The sequence below is a fragment of the Formica exsecta genome, unplaced genomic scaffold, assembly GCF_003651465.1.
Source record: "Formica exsecta isolate Colony F162 unplaced genomic scaffold, ASM365146v1 scaffold365, whole genome shotgun sequence".
Taxonomy (NCBI): Eukaryota; Metazoa; Arthropoda; class Insecta; order Hymenoptera; family Formicidae; genus Formica; species Formica exsecta.
In genome coordinates, this window is record NW_021850897.1 from 983,192 (window position 1) to 994,423 (window position 11,232).

General features: G+C 41.1%; 1 protein-coding gene across 1 annotated transcript in view; it reads left to right on the top strand.

Annotated features, from left to right (window-relative positions):
• Positions 1–11,232, top strand: part of LOC115239182 (iroquois-class homeodomain protein IRX-6) — a 30,753-nt gene that overhangs the window by 6,532 nt on the left and 12,989 nt on the right. Inside the window, exons 2-3 of the mRNA XM_029813557.1 lie at positions 5,623–6,117; positions 9,213–9,325. Of these exons, the coding sequence (XP_029669417.1) occupies positions 5,623–6,117; positions 9,213–9,325 (608 nt within the window). The remainder of the gene's footprint in view (positions 1–5,622; positions 6,118–9,212; positions 9,326–11,232) is intronic.

An 11,232-nucleotide genomic window follows, 5' to 3' on the forward strand; every position in this document is an offset into this window, starting at 1 on the left:
TCCGTAAGCATCGTCGACGAGAATGCGATTACGCCGACGCGGGCGAAAGTATAGTATCGCCCTACTCATGTGTGTGGTGCATGTGTTCGTTCGTCACAATGTTAAACCGAATATACGCGCGTACGTACGTACGTAACGCTATTGTATCGCCACCGGTGCGAGCGAGAGGTCCCTCTCTCTCTCTCTCTCTCCTCCCCCACAAATGATACGATTGTACGGGCTATCCCCCTCATGGGTGATCACGCCAACGATAACACCGCGTTTTGCTCCCCTCGGAGGCATGGGAGTGTGACCGTAAGCGATTAGCAGGGAGGAATTAATTAATTTAGCTGCATATCGCGCGCGATATCAAATTATCGATGATACTTTGCGCGAAATGCGATTTCATAGATCGACGCCCGATCGCGGTTACGATTATATAGCGAGGGAGTATAAATTTATTCTCTGCGCTCTCGCGAAATAATAGATAAGAATGAGCGCATTAATTAATTAGGAAAATAATTGTTATTTATACGGGGGACATATAACTTTTATTTGATACGGGATATAACTGGAAGAGTGTATTGATTTTTTGTTAGGCGAAATTGAACTTGCAAGAATAATTGATTTCCGGAAATAAGAGGAATTATTATATTTTTAAATTATACTGTTGGTTAAAATGTGACTCTCACAGTTATTTTCGAACTTTTTTCTGAAAAGTTTATGCGGCTCGTTGCAATTCGCATTCATGAAAGATGTTTAATTTGTTTTGTACAGTCGCGACGTTTCTAATTAGTTTTATTTTATACACGTTTTGGAGCGTTTCGTTTAATTTTCTTTTATTTTTAGTCATTAGACATATTTTTAATTTAGGATTAGTCTATTAATTGTCACGACTAGTCTCTAATCAACCACACGCACTAATTGTAAGCTGCAAGTTCTTTTAATCTGTGTAAGATTTGATTCATCCATCGGATTCGATCTCCAGTTTGAGAAATATTAGAAATTAAATTTGCAAGAATAAGTGATTTCCAGAAATAAGGGGAATCATTATATTTTTAAATTATACTATTAGTTAAAACTCGCACAGGTATTTTCGAACGTTTTTTTGAAAAATTTATGCAGCTCGTTGCAATTCGTATTCATAGAAGATGTTTAATCTGTTTTGTACAGTCGCGACGTTTCTAATTAGTTTTATTTTCTATATATATATATATGTATTTTGAATAATTTTGTTTAACTTCTTTTTATTTTTAATCATCAGACATATTTTTATTATAGTATCAGTTTATTAATTTCCATGACTAGCCTCTAATCAACCATACATATCAAGCTTTAAGTTTTCTCAATCTGTGTAAGATTTGATTCATCCATTGGATTCGATCCCGAGTTTGTGAAATATTAGAAATTGAATTTGCAAGAATAACTGATTTCCAGAAATAAGAGGAATTACATACATTTTTAAATTATACTGTTGATTAAAACTTGACTGGCGTAGATATTTTCGAACGTTTTTCTGCAAAGTTTATATAAGGCTCGTTGCAATTCGCATTTATAAAAGATGTTAAATTAGTTTTGTTACATTCATGACGTTTGTAATTAGTTTTATTTTCTATACATTTTGAATCATTTTGTTTAACTTCTTTTTATTTTTAATCATTAGGCATATTTTTATTACAGCATTATTTTATTAATTTTCATGACTAATCTCTAATCAACCACACGCACTAAGCTGCAAATTCTCTCCATCTATATAAGAAGATTTGATTCGTCGATCGGATTCGATCTCGAGTTTGAGAAATATATGCATTCATTCTATGTGACTGCGTGGAATTAGCGAAGAATTTTCACGTTTTTTCGAATGTAACATTTAGCAAATAGAGAGAGGAAAGAGAGAGAGGGGGAGGAAGGGGAGGAAAGAAGAGAAATATGAATAGGCGAGTCGTGCGGGGTGGGAACATAAGTGAGTGCTGCGAGGCCTAAACACACAGGCGAGGAAGGTCCATCAATCTGGCTTGGAGTCAATATTGACTTGGCTGGGCCTCGTTGCAAAGAGGGCATCATCGGCACGCATAAAGAGGATCGGATCGGTCCCTTTTCGCTCGCGGGACACGCGTGACAAATGCCCGGCGCGCAAACACCGGCGCATCTGTGTCCACAGGATAACCGATTCTCTTCCGAATGGCCTATAAATCCTGGAAGTGCAGTCGCTCTGCGGAGGTCCGTCGTACGTTTCCAATTCGACGTACCTCCGCTATCCGCCTTCTTTTTACAAGCGCTTTTCTATCTGACACCCGGAACATCGTCGTAACCGCTCGTCGTCAATCTGGGCTTCTATTCGTTTATCGGCGCTCGCGTGATAGTATCTCTCGAGTTTTACTTGAATAAATTTTCCCGTCGCCCGCCTTATGTCACAGTTTAATCAAAACGCGAAAAATGGTACGAGCTTCGGATATCACGATGCTTGATTCACAATAATCATATTATGCAAAATATGTTTGTCGTTTAAATTTTTCTCCGAATATCGCTTGAATATTGATATTTTTCAATATGAATTATTCCCATATTTATCGTGTGTCACACGAACAAAAATTCACTTGTATTGGAAAATTTTCAAGTTTTATGTTTAACTACAAATATCTTCTAGAAAATGTCAACTCGTCATTCCCTAGTCTTCTGTATTGCCGAGGGATGTTTTTACAACGAATGTTTTCTTATCATCGCTTTTCGCGATCGAATCGCGTCGTTATTTGTTCCTACGTCGACGCGTAATCGTAAGATGCGTGTACCAGGTGCTGTCGAGTACTCTGGTCTTTATAGTATATCGCTCGACGGGTACCCCTTCTCCATTTACGACCGCTTTAATCCGAGGACATCCAGTTTTCCCTTTTTCCCAGGCTGGAGATGACGATCCATCGATCATCGACCTCGCAGCGCAATATCGGTTTTTCGCGAGCGGCTCGTCAGGTATATCCGAGTGTACCTGAACGACACAACGTCCATTGGTCGACTCGTTGAGATAACTTTTCGCACAAACTCCTCGAAGGTGTCACCCGACACTAAGTGCCGGTGCGCCAACGATGTTCAGATATCCATGTACGTTCGCCGACGATGAATTCCCGCCTCTCGGCAGGTAGCTCGCAACGACTCCTCGCCGGTTTTATCGCCAACCGGTTTTTTTATAGTATACGTATCGAGTAACGGATGTTTGCGCGAAGGTTTACACCGATTCGAGCGGTAAGTAACGTATAATTACACTTAGAGAGAGCGACCCTTTCGCTCATATTAACGCCCGAATATTATATTAACGAGATCCGACGAAATCGAGTCGATTATTTTCCAGTCGACGCTTGATATCACTCTGCCTTTCCCCTAAAATATCCATAAATATTAATCCGAACGCGATACGCGAATGATACAATTTTAGTTTTAACGAATGGCTGGCGTGCGGGGAATGATAAGAACCGCCCTGAACGGCACGCGAAACTTTCGTATAAAACGTAAAAAAATATTTCGTATAGATACGCGAGAGTGAACCTTGGCTCCTTGCTTATTTCCACGATCTTGATGTCTGTGTTTAATCGTAAGAATGATTGATCAATGCGTGATCGTAACGAATGTAATTCACTTCATAGTTTCGGTAAATGGGAAGAACGAAAAATCAATACCGTTATCAAATTATTAATTCGCGATGCGTTCTTTCGCCAGGAGATATATCCACGAGATGCGAAATCGCGCCACGTAATACTCTTTCGATCGCTATACTTTAAAGGAGACAGCGACAACCAGTGGTGCCTAAATGCAAAACTCTCATGTATATTTTTTCTCGTATCTTTTAATTAATTTTTGATAACATTTCTTTGATAAATTAGACAATATTTGGTAAATGTTTCACATATAATATCAATTATATAGTTTTAATAATAAAATTGTTACGGAATAATAATCGTCAAGTGTCGGAAATTAAAAATAGTAGAAAAACTGAGATTGGTTTTACTCCAATAATGATTTCTCTTTAAAACATGCGATATTTCTATATTCTATCACTTTACAAATCTGATAAAAAAAATTACAAGGTTTTGTCTGCGAAGAAAGAAAGCAACGCCATGAAGCACGACTGCGCGACACCTCGCAGAGGTGATATAGTTGCGCCGCTTGGGCTTGCACGGTTGGCAAGCGGTGCTTCGATGCGATCGCATCCAGTAACTCCCGGCTCCGCCGCGCCTGGCTTCCTCTCTCGGATACTAGGACTGAATTATGACCCGTGGTCGCGGACACTCGCCAACACGCTTCGTCGTTTAACCCTTTGCCCGATCCGGAGTCCCGGAGCGCATTCTTGCCATTGCCGGCTTTTCCCTCGAACTCCCCGGAATCTTACGATTTCTGGGGAGACAGAGAGAAAGAAAGAGAGAGAGAGAGAGAGGGAGAATGGTCGATGTATGGTTATGCGAAGGGACCGGTTCTTTCGCCTTTAAGCGAATGTCGATCGTATTTTTTGTTAAATCGAAGGTTTCTTTTTTTTCGCAAAATTACGCTTTCATCGACAATATTTTTTCGTCATTTAAACAAACTCGCCGACGCGAGACTGGATATTATCATTTTAAGACACTCTCTCTCTCCTCTTTATTGGCTAGAAATTCTATAATGGAGCTACTTTATATTAGCTTTATCGCCGATCGAAATGCCTGGTCGTGCCTGCGGATCGAAACGTGGCGGAGATACGTTATTTACCGTAGACACGCACACACGCGTTTGACCATCGTGCGACAGTTGGCCCTCGAAACATCGACGAGACGCATCGAGGACACGCATTAACGCGACTCCGTCTCTCTCTTTCTCTCCCGACGCCATAATGCGCATCGCGCATGGGTTTTTCGCCCCGACACAATGCATACGGGGGTTTCGACAATATGTTTGGGGCCGCCGAAACGAGGCAACGGATGGATGGATGGATGGATGGATGGATGGTTGGAACAATCGCGGGGAGCGGAGCGTCTCATCCGGGGTAGGGATATTTCACGGAGGGTTTGTTTAGGTTCCCGGGCGCGAAAGGCACTCAACCCGCTAATCTATTTAGCCGTAGTGTTTGATATGGAATTAATGAGGCCCGCCGGCATTATGCCGCTCGGGGCCCGTAGATTTTCGATTTAGCTGTGGAAATAAAAGGGTGAAGGGGGAGGGAGGGCCTGATGGTTGCGCGATCGCGTTCACCTTTTCAAAGTGCATAACGGGAATGGTTTTTGGCTGTCTTATGACATGCCAGCTGCGTCCTAACACTTTGTCGATATTTTGATACATCGAAATGCCAATGTATCTAACGAGATGCATATAATTTCGCAGGAGTTTAGTCTTAAAAAAATATTACTATATCTAATTTTAATTAGAAAGTTTATTATTATAATATTTAATATTTAATTCTAATTTTAATTAAAAGAAAGAATATTCAGAAAAGTTTGATTAAATTGTCAATTTATTTATTTAAGATAAAATTTGTATTTTAATGTAATAAGATGTGATTAATTTAATGTGAGATAAAAGTTTGTGAAAAAGCTTTGACATAGTTCAATTCTATTAAATATAGCTAGAAGAAAACAAAATCTACATTGCATATATACTGATCAAAATTCTCTGTTTGTTTTACAGTGCCCTGTGACAGTGAGCTCGTCGTTGGCGTCGTCCTCGGCCTCGCCGCCGACGGTCGCGATCTTAAACGCGGGCGGAACGTCTCTGGTGAGCAGCGTAGCCGCCGGTACGACGACGAATCATCCCCTGGACGTAGCCGCTCTGTCGCAAGCGAGGATGGCGGTGACGAGCGCGATCGTGAGACCGTCCGGCAGTCCCACCGCCTCGGTCAGCCCTTCTCAAGGTCACCCGCCGCCGTCGGCCGGCGGCCCTGCCGCGGCCAGATGCTGCGACACCGGCCGGCCCATCTTCACGGATCCGTTGACGGGCCAGACCGTCTGCTCGTGCCAGTACGAGCTGCTAGGCGGCTATCAGCGTCTAGGTGGTCTACCCACGGCCGCGCTCTCCATGTACAGCGCGCCGTACGCGGCCGCAGCCGCGGCCGCGGCCTCCGAGGGCATGGCCGCGTACTTTCCCAGCCTGGGTGCCGAACAGGCGCCCTTTTACACGCCTACGGTGAGTTGATTCGTTTTATCGAATTTTTTACGGTTAAAAAAAAAGTCGAAACGAGAGCCACGAGACTACGCGAAATCATTCACTCTACGAGATCCGGCTATTTTATTTCTTTCTATGATTATAAGCATAGAGGATGTTGTTCTAATATTTCATTTCCGCTTAAATAATCTCGAAATCGTCTATGATGAAGATAAAATAAAGTATATCCAGATGAAAGTATGATAGATGAAAAATAAAGAGCTTATTAAGAATTTTTTCTACATTAAGATATATATAATTAAAATTCTATAAAAATACGTTTACACTGATGTAAATTAAACTCATTAAATATTATTTTAAATAATTTAAAGAAGATAATAATCTAAGATAAAAATGAAAATATTTTAATAATCGAAATAAAGAGAAGATGAAGCAATTTTATCCAGATATCCAGATACCTTTTTCCAGATGAGGAAAAATATTTTTCATGTTCACATGTAATTTTTTATATGTCCAAGATGTATGTCTTTTTTATAATTCAATTGCGATAAGTGATAAAGCGTTCGATTCGACCGTAACAATATTTTGTTGCATCGGGGTGCAACTTGGTCTCCAGAATTCCTTGGCGGTGTAGAGAGCGGTATGTCGACAAGCCTGAGACAGATAATATCGCTGCACGACTAAAGTAATTCGTGAAGCTAAGAGTATCGTGATTTTTACGATATCATCGATGATAATGTACCCGGAAACTTTCTGAATTCTATATCCTTGTGTGTGAGCTAATTCTACATGTATGCGCAGCATTAATAAAACAGCTAAAAACGAGATTAGCAAATATCTCTCATAATGTAACGTATTTATGATGTAGCTCTCTCTCGTCTTGTTCGTTCGCCATATCATATGTTTAAATATTTGCGAACAGAAATTCCAGTATAACGATGCTAGCAAATAGTCGAGATAATTGTATAATTGGGAAAATTTTCCATTATCCAACTTAATTTCTCGTAGATAGTAATGCAGCAAATGAATTTCACTTGTTCGCATTCACTTGTATAGTGGATAGCAAAGTGTCGGATAAAATGCTCAACAGCATATTTAGAAGTTTTAAAGTGTAATGATAGATAAATATATGACACGGTGCATATTTCGAATATTTGTCCACGTGTAAGAAGAAGAGAATAATTTCTGCTTTAAACGCTTTCACATTCATAATTAAAATAATATCAAGTAAGTATCGCGAGAAACGGTTTATTGGTTTCTGTGTAATTATTATATTAATATTTTTACGCCATATTCCTTATGTAAATGTCACGTTCTTGTACACGCTGTCTATATAAGTTTCTTTATATCCGGATAAAAGAGGAGTTGCAACATGAGGTTTTCGGGATTCTACTCGCATTCGACGTAAAGTGCAAGAGGTTAATGTCTGAACGAAGTCGAATCCGTTGGAACGTCGGGATGCGAGGCTTCTATCTTCGCTTCCGCGTTCCTACATGCTACCGTCGAAACGGTTCGATGCGGTTCTCCAATATCGATAAACGCCGAGTCGGCAATAGTAGCGGCATTATATTTGCCCGTAAAATTTTTATCGCGCGGATTAAATCCCGCATTGCGAACTTCTCTATATTTCTGTATCACCGAGCGCGCGGATTAAATCTCGAACCTTTATATTCACGATTCTCGGTTCGAACGCTCGCGCCAAGTGCTCGTGTTTATTTAGGAGATGAACCGATTTGGATTTTTTTTTTTGCAAACTCACGTCGATTTTTCCTTTTACTTCATTGCTTCTCTATTGTTGATTCGCGACATCGATACAGAATCCAGAAGAAGCGCGTGTCCCTACCTTTGTCGCTGAAGAAAATAGCAAATTTATAGATTCGTCCTGTCGTGTGCTGTGAAGCCGAGATCATCAGAGTGCTGTTATCGTCACTCTTTATGATCGAGCTTAAGGGGCGAGTGTATAGCGTAGTGTCTGCTCGTAACGAGGCAGCAGATTGTACAGCTTGTGAGTTTCGTATAAGCAACGTTTATGATAATCCTCCGCATAAAGCCATCAAGTATCATTTTTTACCAAAAACGATTGCTTCCGCTCGTAGTAATTATTTCGATCGTGATTCTGCAAATTTGCATCGCGTTTAACTCATGTCAGGATCAATTTTTCGAAAAGCATCAAACGATCCGAGTATCTCTCGTTTGTTCATTTTATCTTTCCTTCTCATATTAATAAAGATTAGTATAAATATAATTAAAATATTATTATATATATGATACGTGCGCGTAATTAGAGAAAGAGAGAGAGGAACAGTGGTTTTTTATAAGCCTATTATATCACCGCTAAATGAAATATGGCAGAAATTTAATAGCAACCATCTCCTGTCGTATAATCGAGGTCGCGAGGTTAGAGAAGCAAACAAGAGAGCCCACACACATCGATCCTAATTATTACTATCAGCGCTGTGCCAGCTATTCTTTCATCATCGCGGTCGATTCAATCGGGAGATCGGACCGAACTGCGCGGCGATATGGACTAATTGCGACGCTCGCGTTCCTAAAAATGGATCTCTCTCGGGCAATTAACCGCATTCTGCGCGATTTCATTTCAAAAATCGCGATAATTAATGATCGGCGAATGTGCGCACGTGCAAACTCTCCGATGAATAAATCCGCATGACGCATGCAAATCCGCGATTGCTCTGTAAAAATTGTCACGATGTCACTTGCGTGTGCGCATGTGTATTGATACAGAATATATTATTCTGAGAAAACTGGATGGTATAAAAAAAATGCACTTCTCGATATCACGTGTCTACGATGATGTTTTTATGTAATAATTTAGAGTGTATAAAAACGCTGTAAGATATAGCAATCCGTCTTATTTTCTGCGATCGAGCTATGCTTAACCGATTCTTTCGATATTTATATTCGATATATTTATTGTAATTATAAAAACGAGCATTTGTGTATGTATGTGTGAATGCGATTTGCGCTTTCATCGATACCGCTAATTGATCGCTAATTACTGTTTTTTATTTAACTTCTTTTCTTGTACCTTTTCCGTTATATCGAACGATCGCAGAATTGAATATTCAAATGTTTATTCGTTTATGTTGTTACAGCCTGCTGGTCTGGATCTCAAAGAAAATCTCGGCGCCGGAGCTGCGGCAGCGTGGCCTTATCCTTCGGTGTATCACCCTTATGACGCTGCTTTCGCGAGTTATCCCTTCAACGGGTAAGTCTTGTGTAACCATATTTTTTCCGAATTAGTGTATTAATGTATCATCGTCCAATTACGAGTGTTGAGGGTTTCGCGCGTGATAAGGAATAGCTATTTAATTAAGCGATTGCATCTCAATACAAATAAGCCAAGAATTTTTTATTTTCGTTGAAAACTGTTTTACTATATAATTGCTGAAAGAGACCGACATTATCTATATCCATCGACTTATAGATAGCACCCGCAATATCAAGTCTGTCAGGAAAGTCTATTCACATGAAGGGTGAAAGTAGCTCGAGCGAAATAACCATCACGCGCGTCGCATTGTGAGGGTGGCTTTTATAAATTGATAAGAATTCCCCGAAAGATCCTCGCGAGAGATATGAAGAAAGTGCCATACTATAATTTTATTTATCTTCTCGACGTTGAAATCTTATAGAGAGTTGACGCGACGCGATTACTGTTTTAATGTCGCCGAAACAATGTTTTACAAATGAAGTTTACTCGCGAAGTGTTTCTCGCAAGAGCTTACGAGATCGTTCGAACGAGAACAAATCTTAATTAACCCCGTAATCTCCCCGTAATACTGCGTGTGTGTATATATATATTTTCAATGACGCATTTTAATGCGTTTTTCCATCGCGAGCGAGAGACATGATCAGGTTTATATACATGCCCTCTTCCTTCTTCTCCTCCTCTCTACGATATAAACTCTCCGTGCACGGCGAGATAAGACGGCGAGAGAAACACATAAACATTCCAATAAATTAGCGCTCAACTGACCCGAGACTGTCGCCACGGCACTTTTTCCTCGCGTGCGCTCGGGATCGGTCGCAGCATGTGTCACGGTGACGCGACCGGTGAAAGGTCTCGTTTGATAAATACGATTGGACACTGCGACGACGAAGATTAAAATTCGGAGAAGCCGAACGACACGCTGAGCGCGAAATCGATTGATCGCTCAGAGCCCGGATATCGATTAATTAGCCTGCGTTTCCGAGATCCTTGTCTGCTTTTACGCTGATTTTCGAGAAGTTCTGATAATTTTTCACGTATCTCATCTCCATTCGACGAGTCCCGATAACACGTATACGACTGTTGACCGTATCTCGATGACTATAAAAATTATTAATAAATATCTTTTGTTATTAATTATTTAAAAATTGTTAGTATATTATTAGTAAATAATTTATTAAACTCGCCCTCGAACGTGCTCTTAAAATGTTTCTACGAGTATTTATATAGGGAATATATCGCAGTTGATTCACTTTGATGCCATGACAAATGCAGACGACTGATGAAGCGCTATTTCGAGGGAAAGAACGGTCGATAGGACCCGAGAAATTTGACGTCGCGCTCGGAGCGTTTATCTCTCACGTTAATATCTACGGACGAAATGCGACGTTTGTCATAACAAGCTTGATAAAGATTCAATTCGCAGCGCACTTTACGTCAATGCCATCGATCGAGGCTCTTGATAAATTTTTGCCGACATGTGATTGCGTTTGCGCTCCCTTCCCCGCCCCCTCCCCCGGAAAAATAAATATACATAACAAGCGAACACACATACGTATCGGCGAGGGGCAGGGGAGGGACCGTGTTCCTCTAAAGGCGAAGCGACGAGCCGGGTTGACAACAGCGGTCTACGCGTGGAATCTATATTGCCGTGCGTGACGCACTTCCGGCGATGACTGCTTTGTATGCAAGGAAGCGATCGGGTAATACAGCTTGCTTAGCATCCATTCGGTCTAGTCGCGACTGGGAGATCGAGGTTCTCTCTTTGCGGGGAACCTACCTACCGCGCCGGGTTCGCGGACTCACGTCGCACCGGAAACGCGTACACGCGCGAGTTCTACGCGCTATTAGTCGTGAAGTAATCGCGCGACTGCACGTGCGCCAGTCGAATCGAGGGCGATCGGAAG